Below are 18,407 nucleotides of genomic sequence, written 5' to 3' on the forward strand. Positions count from 1 at the left end.
AGAAAAACTTTTTCATTTGAAGAGTTATCATCACGAAATTTGGCACGGATTATTCTTCAAGGAAACACTACAATCTCCGAAGAAACTGTTCAGATCGTGTAACTATAGTACATAGCTGCCATACAGACTGTCCGATCAAAATCCAGATCTTTCAAGGAATCTTTTGTATTTGTGAAGTGTTTTATAGACTTGTTAACGTTTCTTGTTCTAATTAACAGCGTATGAATTAAAAGTAAAACTAAATATTTTTGCACAACAGCAACAATATAAATAAAATACCGGCACGTTTGCAGTGAATATATACTATATATATGTACATATAAACAATTATGTAATATTCGTGATTTATGCCAATTTTGACGTCTTTCACACTTCAATCGCAGAATAATGCGACAGAAAGTGGGCGGCAGAAGAAGCTACTAATTTCATTACATTCGCTGCTTTTTGTTTACCTTTACACTTATTGTTGTTGTTGTTGTATTTTGTTAAAACAATTGCAAACTGTCTAAATATTTGTGCACTTGAGTGCGATATAACACATATATATGTACAAATAAACACACATATATGTAAAACGTTATATGTATCTATAAAGCAACAATTGGCTATGCAAACGCGAAACTACCGTAGCAAAACAGTTAGCGAAAATTTTGCACCTACTTGTCAGTTAATAAGCAAAAATACATATTTTTATTTACTAGCATGTGATTAGTCTACTATTAATAACTGTTATTTACCTTTTGTCATGAATAATTATAATAATCGCTAAATTATTGCCATAATTTTCTTTGGACATAAATCTTGCCATAATGAATTTTGCGCTATAACCAATTTTTTTACCAATTTCTTTCTTTTCTTTTGTTCTTTTTTTCTTAAGTGGCATTTCTGCATTAGTTACAGTTATAAATTTCCCGCTTTGCGTTTATCAGTTTTCCGTTCAGAATGCGCATCAACTTAATGAACAGCTTACAACACCCAGTGGATGAGAAATTATCATCTGCTGCTTCGGATTACTCCGCAGTTACGACGCCTTTGCAGCGATCATCGCCACCGCCGCGCATACAACGTCAGGTCACCATAGAAGGGCAACCGGATTCACTGAACAGCGTGATCAGCAATCCAGGCTCGTTTCCGATTACAATCGTACCGAATCGGCCAGCGAGTTTTTACGGCTATGCGAAAACAGGCGGTGGCGTTTTCCAACGCCAAGCGAGTACCAGGTGAGTGACAATATTTTTGATTTCATATTGGGTATAGAGTATAAATAAATTCGTGCGAATTTGATTTCGAAATTTGAACATTTATTTAAGAAAAGCATGAGCAATAGCGTTATTCAAGGTATTGCCCATCTGAAACTAATGCTGAGAAAATGTCTCATATTTCTGGCAAATTGGGGTTTCCATCCAAAAAATAAAAAAGTGCTATAGCTTGGCGGCTTAGAGTGTATCAATAAAATTTTTGATACTCTGTTCTCTTGTTAACCGTATTCCAGTTAGAGTGTTCTGCATCGACCGGAAAAAATGGCAGTCGGAAGGCGCAATCTCTGGGCTATAAGGCAGGTGAGGTAAAACTGCCCAGCCGCTATGCCAAATAGCTTTTAATTGGTCTTACAATGTGACGTCAAACGCTCTCATGATGGCAATTGTTGCCTCTTTTCTAGTACAAATTCCAGCAAACGCTCGATTTCATTTAATGAGTTCTTGCCGGAAGTGTTCCCTATTATGACCATGTTTCACATATGCTTTTTTGCCTTAATGCATTATTTTTCCATCATCGGTTAAAATCCGATGCAAAATAATTCCCTTTTGCAGCGTTAAAGCAGGATTTCTTACACGCAAAATCGTCTTCCAACGTCTCTTCTCATTTATTCATATGACAATCAATTCCCTTGCTGTTGAATGTATTTCGCTGGTTTCAAAAGTTTAGAAATGCTTACTTGAGTGAGTTTCAAAGATTCTGCCTTGCGCGCTGCGTTCAATATTCGGTCGACATAATCGACTAGCAGAGTCGGTAATTCAAGTATTCGTGGATCGGCTTCGCACAACGTTTACTTTTTACATAAAAGACGCTATTGCTGCTGTGGATCAGGCTATCGAAATAGACTTAAAAAGGTTCATCAGCCATCGCGCGCAACAACTAGAGCTGTGTCAATCCATTATGTGGAAGATTTTGTGGAAATATAATGGTTTGTTGACCTACAAAATCCAACTTGTATATCAATTGAATCCGAGCAATCATTAAGCGCGTCGCATGTTCTGTGAATTGAAGCATGTTGATGTGGAAGACCTTTGGTTCCAACCAGGCGGCGCTACATGCCATCAGGCCAACGAAACATTCAAGTTGTTGAAAGAAACCTTTGATGAGCGTTTTATCTCACGCGTGGAGTTGGGCTGTCCATGATTGTGCGATTAAATACTGCTAGACTATTTTTTGTGAAGTTATGTAAAGTCGCTAGCCTACACAGATATGCCCGAGCTGAATACCGCTTTGGAAGTAAATACTTAGTTGCTGAAAAAAGTGGTCGAAACAATTTTCGTCCTCCTCGCTTGAATTTATTCAAGCCAGCCGCGGCTGTCTCTTGTAGGAAATCATTTTTGAAACATACTGGGAAACGGATATTTTTGTAATAAAGCAAAAGGGTCATAAGATTACAAAATAACATCTGCGATTTTTTGCTGAAATGGAATGAAATCGTACCATTTCTGAAGCGAATGGTAACAGAAGAAGAAAAGGGGATCAAATACGACAATAATGCGCCATGGTCCAAATGTGGTGAAGCTCAACAAATAGTCGCAAAGCCAGGATTGACGCCTCGAAAGGTTATGCTGAGTGTTTTGATACTACATTTTACTGTCAACAACTGTTGAGATTGAAGCAAGCAATCGAAAAAAACGGCCAGAACTGATCAACAGAAAGGGCTTCGTCTTCCATCAGGTTAACGCTAGACCACACACATCTTTGATGACTCGGCAAAAACTGTGAGAGCTTGGCTGGGAAGTTTTGATGTTTGAAGTTCGACACCATCGGACTACCATTTGTTTCGCTCAATGCAGAACTCTCTTAATGGAGTAAAGTTGGCTTCAAGAGAAGCCTGTGAAAATTACTTGTCGCATTTTTTCGCCGTGAAACCAGAAAAGTTTTACACTGATGGAATAATGTTTCTAGCGGGAAAATAATAAAAAGTGGTCGACCAAAATGGTGCATATTTGGTTCATAAAAGATCATTATAAATATAAAAAAAGAAGTTGAAGTTTGATTAGAAATACGAAAAGACTTTTTCGACTACCCTATACATAGCCTAATCGTGTAATGTTAAAGCACTCAGAGACAAGGCAATCTCGAAGAAAAAATAACATATGGCAGAACAAGTGCCTACATATGTTTGAGACAAACCTACATAATGAACTCGTGTACTCAAATTTCAATCCACTAAAAGTTTACATAAACATCCCCAAAATCTGGCTTCACACCCGTTTTACTGAAGCGTGAAAATCAAAGCAAGCCACTAAACGCTTTAGTCAACACTGCAACAGTTTGCTTGAAAAATACGCGTGCATTTGTTATTGCCGTTAAACGCTTTCCATGAACGCCATGCCAATAAATAACCGATTAAAATTCGTCTTTCATTCGTTTTAGCACCGAAATAATAAATTGAGCAAACATGCATAAATCGAAGAAAAACACGGTTAAATGGGCTTTTAGCAAGTACATCTGCTGGCGCACTTAAACATTATTATTGTACAACAAAGTTTTTCGTCTTTTCTATGCTTCATTTTGAGCACTTTGCGAGCTGAAAGTCAGTTAAGTGATCGTGATCGCTTTGGTCGGTGGTACGCGTGCGCGACTGAGTTTTTCTAGTAATTACTGTTAATACATATGTGCTGATAACGGACTGGCGCTTTATTTGAAAGCGCTGCAAGTGTGTTTCAGCATTTCGTTAAGCTATTCGTTTATCATCCTTTAGGTGTACATTGTTCGGTGTAAGAATACAAGTGAAAATGCAAAATCCGCATAGTGATGTGCCAATGCTCCATGAAGCTGAGGAAGTGGCCGCCGAGAAGGAGGAACCAAATCCATTGTCCTTCCAATGGAAACGTCAATATATGCGCGGTATATCGGCCACACCGTCACAAGCCGGCGTCTACTATGAGGCATTGAAGGGATCGAGTGCCTCACTGGCGCGAGGGTATGTGGGAGGACAGCAAGTTTTGTTTTTTGAATATTTTCAAAATGCTAGCAAATAATTTTCTAATGAAAACGGACAGAGATATAAGTAATCAAGTCAACAATAATAATAAAGCAAGCCTTTGCTTCGATAGACGAGCCGCAAAACTGGCCTTAAGCTCGCCGAGATTGCGCTAACGATAAGCCAAGAAGCATTTGGCGTCTTTAACAAACGAATAACCTTGCTACTCCACTTGTTTCAAATGGTGCATTGGTACTTAGTCGGCAAATCGCAGTCCTTTTGTGCTCTAGGTTAAGTAAAATATGCTAATTGCCGAAATTATTTAAATGAAGGTGTAGTGGAAACATCTAGGCAGATTCTCCACTACTCTTCAGCTTTGTCAGGTAGAGGTTAAAACATCTCGTTGAACATATTCTCGGCCAACCTAATAAATGGATAAGAACTGAGTGGCAGTCGCCTTGACAAACTTGTGTTAGTTGTGTCTGTTCCTCGATCTATGTATGTTCGTATTTGGACTATATTTCGGGCTTTTGAACATCATAAAAGATCAGCGAACGCAGTTATCCATGTGAGAAATCTGTTATCCATGTGAAAAATCTGCTCTAATGTCCATCTTCTTGAAGATACGAGTATTTTCGGCAAATCTAGTAAATTGGCTGGGACTTGCTGAAACTCATAGCAGTCGCCGGGAGAAATTTTTGTTAGGCTTAAAGCTTCTTCGATATATGAGCGTATTTGAATCCATAGCAAGGAGGACATCATAAAAGTCGCAGCTATCATTGTGAGATCTCCGTTACCTTTGGCGTGAGGACCAGCCATGTTACTTAAACTTATCTAACTGCAAAGCTCCAGCCGAGATCATACAGAAATATTATTTTTCTTCAGTCCCCTTCTATACATTGAATGCTTTTTCGACCGCAGAGCTTATATTGTATATTTTTTGGAAATTTTACTCCATAAATAACTGTAAATCCTACTCATTTCTATTACTTTCTAAAGAACCTTTTGGGGATATAGCCATAAAACCATAGATACACTCTGTTCAAGCGAGCTTATCTAAACTATTTCTTTAATATGGCTGTCCAAGTGAGTTCCAGCGCTATCTCTGGCGTGAGGATCAACGCCAGGAACTAATCTAACCGAACTTTTAAGAATTCAGTTTTCTTAAGATTGAACTCAAATACTCAAACAACCTAATACATAGGTTTACTAAGAACAAAAACAAAAAAAAAAAAAACGTGTAATTAATTGCCATTTATAGCTGTTAAATGAACTAGCTCTCATAACTGCATGCGTGATTTGTTGTAATGAGTTATCTTGCTGAGTGATATAGAAAAAATTATATCAAGTGACTTATCTAAAGATGACTTGAACTTGATCTACATGCACATTGACTCACATATGGCCACTTACGATGAAGTAATTAATTAAACAAAAACTTTTTTTTATCAACGAAACAATAATAAATGCAGAGATGGAGACACAAAACTTTGTAAGGTAGTGGTGAGTGGTAGCACTTGAGTTAGGGGAGCAGTTTGAGTAAATTTGAGTGAATTCCTTATCATTAACTCATTTGCGCGCTAGTAATCTGTAACATTTAAAATTAGATAAGATTCTACTGAAATGATGTCAATCAGTTAAAGGCAGTAAATGATAAAATATTTATAATATAATTATATATAATATACTATATGTATGTATATTAGGGTGGGCACAAAATAAGCTATTGTATAGAAATAAAAGTCGGCGATTGTATTGCATGATACAATTTATACATTTTTTATATTTCCAAATTATAAAATGTCGTTTTACCGCTATTTTCCATCGTGGTGAATAAAAAATTAAATTTCTACGATTTTATTGTGTAATAACAAAAAAAAAAGGTTGTGATCTTTGAGGCATAATTTTGTAAAAAACTATAAAAAATTTTAAAAATTATCTTTTACCACTTTAGTTATGTGACCACGAATAATTTTCGAACGAGTCAACTTAGCAAATCATAATGGATATTTTTTGTAAATTTTCAATTTTCCACATGAATGAGTTTCATATTTACTCTAAAATAATTGGTTTGAATGCATTAAACAACACTACGAGAATTTTTTCCATCATTTCGAAAGATATTTTCTCGGTATCTAAGGAATAAAAAAAATTTTTTGGTCTACCTTAATGTTTATATGTATTAGAGCGCGTCACAAAAAAACGATGTTTTTTCGCTTGATATTCTGACAAATAGCTTCCTAGATACATCTACGAAAATCTTTCTAAGTATGAGCTTTTAATTGTAACGGGAATGTACTCCGTCTAACAGCTTTCTATTTTTTATCTTATTATCAGATAGAAAGAGTTATATCTCTATTCCCACTAGTGGAAAAAATATCTCGTTTCATAGTTTTGTATGAAATTGAAACATTGCAAAAAAGGTTTTTACGATTTTCTCGTAAACCTGGCCGTTTGAAAGGTCGATGCTTGACTATTTTTAGTAAACATTTTTTTCTTAGGAATTTTTTAAATGAATGAAGAAAAAAATAATTTAAAATTGCAAAATACATGAAAAAAATGCAAAGATTTGTTTAAATTACCCTAATGTGTATATACACATTGTCACCAAAAACGCAAAACAACGTATCATCAAAAAAATTGAAACTGAGCTCTTTAATCTTTACGATTCTTTTCATAAAACTACATATACATACATATGTATGTATGTAGCATAAAAATTTCAGCTTCCGCTGTCAGATATAACCAATATATAACCCATGCTTAACTAATGTATAACCATTTTATAACCAATATATAACAATTTTATAACCAATATATAACCATTTTATAACCAAAACTCAATTTTTTTAAATATGAGTGGGTTTTATTATATAGTTTTTCTTCGCCTGCAAACTTGTGAAAAGTGAAGTTACGTTATTTTTCATTTTAGGTGACGATATCTACCTACACATTTCATTGCAATAAAAAAATAGAAAATTTTACAAATATTTCCTTCATAAGCTTGTTTGAGTAACAATTTAAACCTTAAACCTAGTCATAGTGGTCATCAAAGCATTTGACCTTCAACTTGAACTCGTGCGAATTACATAATTACCAGCTTTGATGATAACTGCACGCATACATAGATACACACACATGTAGATGTATTGCGCGCAGCTGTTGTTCAGAGCAATCTATCGGACTGCATTCTCCACCCACTATAAACCGGCAATGCCTATCAGTCGACTTCAACTGCAGAGGGCTGCAAGCAACAATTGACGCTGTCAGACGGTTTTTTATTTACATACCTATGCATATGTGTCTGTGTAGCGGTACGTATGCATATCCAACTCACGCGCTTTATATGCTTTTCGCTCCGCCTTGCGCACCACTTCTCCTCCCATCACTTCTTCTCCCATCGTCTGGCTGACGATTGAACGCAGCGATTAGTGGCAGTTTTATGAAAGTCTTGTTGTTGTTGTTTAGTGCAATTTTAGTCGGCGACAAATAGCAACTGCATACCAAAAGCTCAGCCCGAAGTGACAATTACCAGTAAAGCAGACAAATATGCTGGCATTGTTGCTGTTATCAAATAATTGTTAATTTTACGGAAGCATTTGGCAGTTTACATTGTCTCAATTTAGCAGCAATCAGTGCAAGTTGTCCGGTATTGTCTGCATTATTTGCATAGAAATTTCCTCACGGATATCTCAGTACATACACAGGAGGAAATGCCACACTTCTGAGCTGTTGGCGTTCTAGTGATTTGAGCAGCACTATGGCTTTGGGTTTGTGCTCTCTTTTATGTGCAAAATTTGTAAAATTAATATCGCTTGTTCAAGGCTTATTAAAAGGGATCTCTCTATGGTATCTCTCTTTAGGCTGTGTTAGTGTGATTTTACTCTCCCACTGCTCTTTTAATACTCTATTAGTGCTGTTTATGTTTTTGCTTCGTCGATCATTTGTTTGAAACTCATTTCAGAAATATTCAGAAAATCTACAAAAAAAATCATTAAGCTTCGGGTTGCACCCACAGTCAGTAAATCACTTCACCACCTTTATAACATACTCTGTTTTGTTATCTTCTTATGCAATATTTAAAATTATAAAAATAATTGAATAATTTTATTACTAACAACAACAATTCATATTCTAACTACACCTTTCAATCCCTTTAATAAATTTATAATTCTAAAATTCTTAAAAATGCCATCAAATCATCATCACGCCGCTTACTCACCGCTCCCAGTTCGCCACTAATTGACACCTAAACAAATAATCAGCTGCCAAAGCTGTCAACATAAATTAGCTTAAGTGTTTAATTGTGAATCAAAACAATTCGAAACTCTTTGAACTGCTCTCAATAGATTTTTTTCTGCTTATTCGAATTGCTCATGGCATCCCTTGTAGTTGTATGTGTACATATATATCTACATATCGCTATCAAATAACTGTCGGCGTATAAATAAAACTCAAGCGCGTTCATGCAGACATATGTACGTGTGTGTGTGTGTGTGTCTGGGTTCAGACCCCACATTTATTATTATTTGCTTAGTTTTAAAATTTTTAATTAATAGAAGCCGCAACTCATAGAGCCAAGGCAATAGTAACAATTCAAATCAAACATAAATGGATAAATGGGGCGAATGGGGTGAGTGACTGACAAAAAACAAAAAGAATCGAATCGAAACAAGAGCGTTGATATTAATTTGTCGCGTGAATATTTTGTCTCAGTTATTAATAATTTCATTTTCGCGTGGAACTATCTGTACATTTATTCACTAACAGCGCAATCGAGAAGCCGGCATTTCATTGTAAAACACATTTTTTTCGGTTCGGTTTAATAATGCAACATAGTAGCCTTCAAGGGTAATATAAGTGCACTGATCATAGCAACCCTCCAACTTTTCGATGCCATTTTTACTCTACGATTTATCCTTTGCTTCAAAATAGGCCTCAGTTGCGGCGATCACCTCTTCATTCGACGAACATGTCTTCCCAGCGAGAACTTATTTTTATATCTGAGAACAGGAAAAAGTCACTGGGGCCAGATCTGTAGAATATGGTGAATGCAGAAGCAGTTCTAAGTCGAATTCATTGATTTTAGCCATAGTTTTCACTGATTTATGACAAGGTGCATTGCCCTCGTGAAACAGCACTTTCGTTTTCTCTAAATGCGGCCTTTTTCGTTGATTTCGCCTTTCAAACGCTTCAATAAGCTTATGTCGATGTTGATGGTCCTTCCTTTTTCAAGGTAGTCAATAAAATTATTCGATGCGCAACCCAAAATATACTATATGCACCATAAACTTGACAGTCGACTGATACGTTTTTACACTTTTTGGAGCAGATTCTTCGGCTTACTGCCATCCACTTGGATGACTGCCAATTTGACTTCGGATGATGGAGCCATGTTTCATACATTGCTGCATATCGACCTAAAAACTCGGGTTTATTACTCTTGAAGATCCCCAAACATGGCTCCGCATCTTCAACTTGTCGTTGCACAAACTTAGCACAGAGCTATCTCATACCTAAATATTCGTGAATGATGTAATATACTTGCTCAGTTGATATCTTAAGAGTGCCTGGTCCGTATGGTCGAATACGAAATATAAAGGGTCTACCAACACTCAAAAAATCAAGAAGTCGCGCAACAAGTTTAGACGTGAAACACGAGGCTGCGTACCGCCTTGTTGTAAATATAGAACGTCCACCTCGATTTCATATAAGTTCGAGAAAAAATTCGGTCAACATCTTGTTATAACAATCGCTTTTGATGGTAATGGCATACTCCACTCCTGCCTCATTTCGAAAGAAATAAGGTTCGATGATGCCGTCATACCACGAACGGCTAATTTTTGTGGATGATTTTCTAGAATCACACGTGGATTTGACTCACTCCAACAGCGACAATGTTGTTTGTTGACGAAGCCATTAAGCCAGCAATGGATCACATCTGAGAAAATGATTTTCCGATGAACGTTTTTTTCGAGAACGAGAATTTGTGTAATAATCTTGAACAATTTCCAAGCGTTGTACCAAAGTGAAACGTGAGATGATGAAATGAAAAAAATTATTGAACTCACTGACGAAATTTGACATAAATCTGTAAACAATAATGACCGCCAGGTGTTGCAAAACTACGTCATCTCTATTGGTAGATGCTCTACATAAATCGATTTTCAACATATCTACACTCGTAGATAACTATTTCTGGTTCTATCTTATATATTTACCCTATAATAGCAGTAATTTTGTCGAGTGCCCCGAACTGATGATGTGATATCGTATAATAGTGTCGAGATAGCTCAATTGCATCATCGAGAAAGCTCGTTAATAGTATACGAGCTCGAAACTGAAAATATTGATTATTTGGTTTATTCAAAGATCATTTGGATGCTAACCGGTAAAGCGGTTAGCGTTACTGTACTTAAATATGAGTAATGTAATATAACGAAAGCTTAAGGAATCATACGAAGTGGAAGGATTTCCGATCATCTGATGAATGGTTTTGTTAAAACGTTATAAATCAATAATTATATAAAACTGCGCAGCTCAAAAGAGTATGATATTGTTACAACAACAACAGTGATAAATATTTGTTCTAGCTTAGCAAACGAGTAAGTGCAATTTTCTAGCACGCGCTGTGTTTCTTTTCTCCCCAGCGAAAGTGCTTATCTAAGCGTCAATTGTATTTAAGTCATCAAGTATTTATTTCCTCTTTATCTGCCAATTTCCAGTTACATCGTCAATTCAATCAATTTGATAACATTTGATTTCCATTTACCGTAAATATCACAACAACAACGCCTTATGGGGCAGATAAAAAAAAAGATTCTAAATCGGATCTAATTTGCTGCTGCGTTGCTGCTTAATATACATAATAATGTATACCTGTATGTACAAACATGCCATATATACTATTCTAAATATATAGGTATATACAATACCTCACTGACAGCTGAGCCCTTTAAATGCCTTGCAATACATACATACATATATCGATTTGCATTTATTAATATGCTTATATATATGTACGTACTTGTGTAGGAGAAAAAAAATTTCCTTTACGTTGCGGTTGCATCATCAAACACTTGGCATATTTATCAGCAAGCCTAACAACAACACTAAGATACTAATTTTTATAGTGACGGCTTGCATATATCTCTCATATAAGTATCATATGCAAATTAAGCCCTGCCAAGTTGAGCAGAAATAACTCATAGACGTTGTTATAGTGATAATTAGCGAAATTTTATTCGGCCTACAATGTTTTGTGGATACACTGAGAGAAAATTGTTTGTGAAATTTTTCACTGAAATCCACAACTGCATATTTTTAGTATGATTATTTCTATGAAACGTCTCATGACAGTCAGGGCGTATGCGTAATTTTGCTTGCATTCATTTGACACCGCCTACTTTTAGATGAAATCCTCTAGCATTCGCTCGACCGATTTCGACAAAATTTAACACCTGGTATACCTCTGATATTTCTATGTAACAGTGCGTAAATTGGCGAAATCGCACTAAAACCACGCCTACTTCCCATATAGCACAATTTAAAATTCCGTTTGAATCTTTCACTTTCCAGTACTTAAACCAAGAAGCAATTAATTTAACGAGATAAAACTTTACACGAATAATGCCCATTGAGTATGCCACCTTATAACCAAAAATTGTCCAAGTCCAATCAAAATTGGTCGAGCACCTAGTTACCGAATATGAGGATCTCAATATCTATAGTTGACTTTTAACTGAAAATATCGCTCAATGTATGGGGTATACTATTGAAAATTAGGGAAAATCTTTTCCTGATAATAGTATTCTCTGTGTATCAAAAATGGTTTGAATCGGGTCAATACTTCTCTGAGCCCACATATACCTAATATAAAGGTATTTGAACTTCCTGGTGACTTTATACCGCATATATCAGCCAATATATGAGTTATGCCAATGAAAACTGAAAAAAATGTGACTGAGTGGAAAAATTTTGACGAAAACTTGACCTAGTCAACATATAACTAATATCAGGAATTTCGAACATCCCTTTGACTTAACTGTGAGATACTTTATGAAACCCTGGTAAATTTTTTTGTTTTTATGTGGCATGTTAATAGCATGCAAGAGCATAAAATGTCCGGTCGCACCCGTACTTAACCCCTCCTTACTTGTTTATAGTGCATTTGTAGCAATAAATTATAATAATACAGTCCAAATAATTTAAGCCTGTCAAGATTGCTGTATGTTGTAAGCATTATAAATAAAATTTTCTACACTAAGAAATATTAGCTAATTAATGCGATTGCGAGTATTACATGTGATTTCGTTGGTTGACGATTATTGCAAGCTTAGAAGGTGTGTGTCTGTGTGTGAGTGCATATCCGCATGTGGGCAAACTATTGCATATTCTATTACATCGCTAGTTTATGATATACATTATATTTGATCTGTGATATTATTTGTTGACATTGGCGTCTGGTCCAGCTGCTTCTTTACAAGCGAGTGTTTTATAGACCTAATTACATGTGTGGGCATATATTTATGTGTGAGCGCTACAATTCTATGATTCAAAAAAAAATTCTAAAAATGCTAGAAATTCTAAAAAATATAAAATAAAAAATATTTTACAAACTCAATAAATTAAATCAGTTATTTATATATTCTGCAAAAATAAGTATCTGTTGAGTCACCCTGTTTGCCATAAACGTTTATGAATTTCATAATATACTTCTAGGCGTAAATGTATTACACACAGGGCAACACAATTGCTGCTGACTTGTGTTATTATTATTTCGAACTGTTATTCTGTAAACCGCCTTTTGTTTAAAATAAATTGTGGATTAATGCCAGTAATTATTTACATATTATTCCCTACAAAGAAATACAGAGTTTTCCATAAAAACGATATTTCTAGAAGAGAAAAAGGAATGGAGCGAAGGGGTAGTGCCAGATTTCAAATATATAGATCCGACTATTATGAAATCATACCACTTAACATAGAATTTCAGTAAAATATTTTGTATATTATTTGTAAATTAGTCCTGAAAAACCCCATACAATTCGCTAGATGACGCTGTTTTCGAATTATTTACGAATTCTCGTCCGAATCTCTTTTTTCCTTTTGTACTGAAAATTAGTGACAAGAGTGCTGCAGGGGTTGGATTTTTTCAACATTAATCTGGTATAAGTGATTGTTAGATTCTCGTATTTACCAATTTCACACAAACATGAGTGACAATCTCTGGTGAACAACCAAGAACTTTTACAGCCAGGAAGAAATAACCGTTTGTATTTAGCTTAAGGGGTTAGAGGTAGATTGAATTTTCAAAAAATTAATTTTTTTTTTTGCATTTTCGTTAAGAGTAATATCTTAAAAATATTCCCTGAAAATTTCACGTTGATCCGATAATTAGTTTTTGAGTTATTCGACAAATAACAAAGAGAGCTCGGGCACTTCAAAGCGCTAGTGTGAAACTTTAAACGCGTTTTTCTCAAAACTATGTTTTTTGAACCGGTGACAAGTGTAACTCGAAAACCGTTCAGTAAATTTTAATGAAATTTCTATAGCTTTTATAATACATAATAAACTCGGGCCTGATTGAAGGATTTTTATTTTTTCGAAAATTTCGATTTTTTGAGACCAATTAACTGATGATTTTTTCGCAAAAAAAAAAAATTATCCTTTGTGTTACCCAAAAACTCTTTCAAGTGCTTAATCTCATATATCTACGAAATGTTTTGACCTCACCATAAATTTATTAAGCCGATCAGTGTCAATCCCAGCCACTTTGCTAGGTTTTCAAAAGGTATTTTTACCGAAACATTTCAAATCAAACCGGGCAATGACGGAGAAAGTGACAAGATGATTCCTCGTCACCATTCTTCCTTACAGCCGCAACGCGTGTGATTAGTATACATAGAGAACTCTACAATAGCTGCGAAAATGACTTTGCTAAGTGCAAATAGTTCGGAAGACTTATCACAGTTCACTTTGGGTCAAAAGGATCACGCAGTCGCACAAGATTCCGCTGTGATGGGCAACCATACAAATCTAATAGGAAAAAAGTTTAAAGCTACTTCTTGACTAGTCTTCAGCGCACAGTCAGCGAGCTCATAGCCAGTAAACTCGGATTTTGGAGTGAATGCACACCTGTCTAAAGGAGGCTACATTTCGGTGCAGTACATCTACTGCTACCTTGATTGCAGCCACCTCCACTTGAAAGTTCTAGTCAGGTAGTCTAAAATTGGAGTTGATGAAGAGCTCCCAACAGAAGGCTTCCTATTACTCTATCTCTAAACTTGGATCCATTAAAAACCTCATAGAAGAAGTGCATTTCTACAACAGATGTGTGAGCAGAGAAGGAATCGTTAGGAGATGGTTCTGGGATGCTGTAATCGAAATTGTAAGGAATGAAATCGAAGTATTGGTTTTCCTAAGCCTAATGGCAGTCTTCGCCGCCAAGCACCTACCAGCTATGTTCATAGGTGCAACGTGTAGAATGCCTTTGAGTGGCATTGTTAGGGTTGTCCATAGTGCTCCATAAATGCTGATGAGAGCTACTCTTTCAAAACGCTTCAATTGCTTAGCTAGCGTGATATTTGATAAAAAATTATTGGCTTAACAACGATTTCATACAGCCAGGACTCTTCTTTAGGTGAGAAACCCGACCTATTGCCGAATGTTCCTCTAAATTGGTATGAGACGACGGAGGTCTCCTTGATGATTGGTTTTCATAAGAGCTTCCATCGGTTGAAGAGTAGAGCCTCCCAACGAAGGGAGGAGGGTAACATCAGGAATACTGAATCTTCTAGTAAATTTAATTTGAATTAATGTCTAATCCATTTTTAACTGCCGTTCGGTTGCCATATTTAGATTCCCTTGGGTGTGATCGTAGAACTCATTTAAAAAAGCTCGAAAAAAATTAGATTCCAAAATAACTTTGAAATTAAAATTTCATTCATCGTTAATACTATGAAAACAGGGTTTAAAATATCTTTGTCGCTTCTCCTTTAATATAAGTTTTTCTCAACCAACAGATCGCGTAACTTCCGGCCCGGCAGCATGCGTAAAGTGCGTCGTCGCGCTGTCTTCAAGAATGGCGATTGTAATGTTATGCAAAAGAATCTGATGCGACGTCGTTTGCGCTTCATGCAAGATCTCTACACAACGCTTGTGGACTCACAATGGCGCTGGACGCTGCTGGTATTCGCACTTTCCTTCATACTTTCTTGGCTCTTCTTTGCATTGCTCTGGTGGCTCATTATGTATACACACGGCGATTTGGAGGAACTGCATTTGCCCGAACATCAAGGTACATACACAAGTTGATTATGCAAGAATGTTAGTTATCTTTTTATGTAATATATTTTTGTTGCTTCCCTAGAGGAATCCGGTTGGACGCCATGCGTTTCCGCCATACACGGCTTCACCTCGTGTTTCCTCTTCTCAATTGAGACACAACACACTATCGGTTATGGTGTACGCACCACCTCCGAGGAATGTCCGGAGGCTATATTCATGATGTGTTTCCAATCGATATTCGGCGTAATGACCTCGGCTTTTATGGGCGGCATCGTGTTCGCCAAGATGACACGCGCCAAGCAGCGCGCACAAACCCTGCTCTTCTCCAAATATGCGGTCATTTGTCAACGCGATGGTGGTCTCTCGCTGATGTTCCGTGTCGGTGATATGCGTAAGTCACATATCATTGGTGCCGGCGTGCGCGCTCAGCTAATACGCACGCGCACCACTAAGGAGGGTGAGGTGATGAGTCAACATTTTACCGAACTGGAAGTCAGCGCCGATGAATGTGGCTCAGATTTGTTCTTCATATGGCCGATGGTTATCGAACATAAAATCGATGAGAATTCACCGTTTTATAATATGTCTGCCACCGACATTCTGCAGGATAAATTCGAGTTGGTCGTTGTTTTGGAGGGTACGGTCGAGTCGACGGGCCAATCAACACAGGCTCGTTCGAGCTATGTAAACACAGAGATATTGTGGGGTCATCGCTTTGATCCGGTGGTTTTGTACAATAAAGAACGACAAGCTTATGAGATCGATTATGGGCGTTTCAATGAGACAACACAAGTGGATACGCCGTTATGCAGTGCACGAGAGTTGAATGAGATTTATAAGATACAAGAGGGCTTTAGAACGCCAGGTGAGTTCACTGCTAGTGCTTTAGCAGAAAGCGAACGCAAGAATGAAGCGTAGGATAAGAGAGGGAAAAAAGGAGGAAAAGAGAAATATACAGGAGTGTGAGAGAGAGAAGAGTGTGATTGATAGATAGTGTAGCAGTAGAAGCTACAAAAAAAAACAAACTCGCTGTCGCTGAAATTATTATTTGGTTTAGAGAGCACTTTTATGTCATATAAAAAATTGAGGTTATGTAATTTTAAGTTAACATTGATAAACACACACATATCATATTTATAACCCTACAGCTGCTACAACACTAATTATATTAATTTATTTCCACCTTTTCATACAGAAACCACATTCACCGCGCGCCAATTGTCCATCAACCACTCCGATAATTGAGATACATGTCCAAAATCCCAAACAAATATTTATCAACTTTTATAAATGTATGCACATCACATCATCATCAGAATACCTACCAAGCGCACTAGCCCCGGCAAAGGCACTTATTGTTGTTGTCTAGCTATCAATGTAATTATATTTGTATATTTTAGTAAAACGTTCCAAAGTTGTTGTCAATATAACTACATATCTAAATGTACTACGAAAAAAAAATCGAATAAAATCGTTCCTTTATGTTAAAGCCTAATTGATTTACTTTTACTGCATACTAGCACATACTTCCTTACACATATATTTACATACAAGTACATACATGTAATTAGCGGCCAACTACATCATTACATTACTCAAACTCCTGCCGTTGTGTTGTCCCCGTGCTGTAAGTCATTGAAGTCCAAATGGCAGACTATTATTAAAAATAATTTTAAACATTTTACTATTTTGCCTTTGTCTCTTCATTTCACTAAATCGTTCTACTTTGCAGTGCAACGCAATCCACTGCTTCGTTGCGCTTCGTATGAGCCGCAGTCGAATCGTTTGAACGCCTTATCAGCGGATACGGCACTCTTCAAGCAATTGTCCTTCACGTTGCCGAGAAGAAGACCGAAGTCAACAACAACAACTGTATGCAATAAAGCAGGCGTGGCACCGTCGTCATTGACCGCGTCGCCGGTGAGCGAGCGCAGTTCGGGCTTCTCTTCCATTGGCTCGGCGGACGAGCGTACACTGCGCTATGCGGCTTTGTTTGAAGGAGTTGAGTGTGTGCGAAAAACTCCGGTAAAATAATTGCACCATTTTATGCAAATTAACTTTAATTGTTAATTAATGCACAATTTTGTAAATTTATTAATAAAATTATATTTATATCTATAAATCTTGTTTCTATTTTCTATGAAATTTGTCCAAAGTTTTTTTATCCTCTTATTTTATTAGAATATTTTCGTTTCAAAAAAAAATCTTCTTCGAATGTTGTCATGGAGCTCTCAGTATTTATATCCGAAGTTTAATGTAGCTTGTGCAAAAACTAACGGCTCGACCTTCCCACGCGGCAGCGCTTCGATCTTTGGGCTCTTGAAAAGTTCCAAGAGGAACCGATGTTTTCGAATCAAATTAAGTTCAGCGTGAGGCCTTGTTTTGTTCGTCATGGAAAGACTTACACCTGAACAAAGTTTACAAAATGCTTCGTTCTATGGGCTCTTGAAAAATTCCAAGAAGATCCGATGTTTTGGAGCAATTTTGATTTAGGATGAGTCTCATTTCGGGCTCAAAGTGTATGTAAACAAAGTAAATTGCCGCATTCGGGACGAAGAGCAACCTGAAGAGATTCAAGAGCTCCCTTTTTATCCAGAACGAACAACGGTTTGGTGTGGTTTGTGGGCCGGTGAAATTATCGGTCCATATTTCTTCCAAAATGATGCCGTTGAAAACCTAACCGTCAATGGCGACCATGATAACCAACTATTTGGTACTTGAAATAGAAGCTCTTGATTTTTGCGACATTTGGTTTCAACAAGACGGCGCCACTTGTCATACATCGCAACAATCAGTGGATTTATTGAGAGAACACTTCATTGAGCATATAATTTCACGTTTTGGGCTGGTCGATTGGGAACCAAGTTCGTGTAATAACTTAAGACTAAATAAGACTTTTTGCTGTGCGGACAATCCCTCTTTGATTCAGCCC

At 36.7% G+C, this 18,407-nt stretch overlaps 1 protein-coding gene across 2 annotated transcripts; it reads left to right on the forward strand.

Annotated features, from left to right (window-relative positions):
- Window positions 1-870: 870 nt before the first annotated feature.
- LOC120777935 (G protein-activated inward rectifier potassium channel 3) lies at window positions 871-17,548 on the forward strand. Of its 2 annotated transcripts, none has more exons than XM_040109533.1 (4): window positions 871-1,220; window positions 15,211-15,485; window positions 15,558-16,340; window positions 17,208-17,548. In XM_040109533.1, the coding sequence occupies exons 1-4, from the start codon at window positions 943-945 to the stop codon at window positions 17,507-17,509; spliced, it is 1,638 nt and encodes a 545-aa protein (XP_039965467.1). In that variant the 5' UTR covers window positions 871-942; the 3' UTR covers window positions 17,510-17,548. The 2 variants fall into 2 exon arrangements, with proteins under 2 accessions (XP_039965467.1, XP_039965476.1); XM_040109542.1 differs by lacking the exon at window positions 17,208-17,548 and adding an exon at window positions 16,671-16,970.
- Window positions 17,549-18,407: the final 859 nt, after the last annotated feature.

This window comes from Bactrocera tryoni, chromosome 1 (assembly GCF_016617805.1).
Source record: "Bactrocera tryoni isolate S06 chromosome 1, CSIRO_BtryS06_freeze2, whole genome shotgun sequence".
NCBI classification, from domain to species: domain Eukaryota; kingdom Metazoa; phylum Arthropoda; class Insecta; order Diptera; family Tephritidae; genus Bactrocera; species Bactrocera tryoni.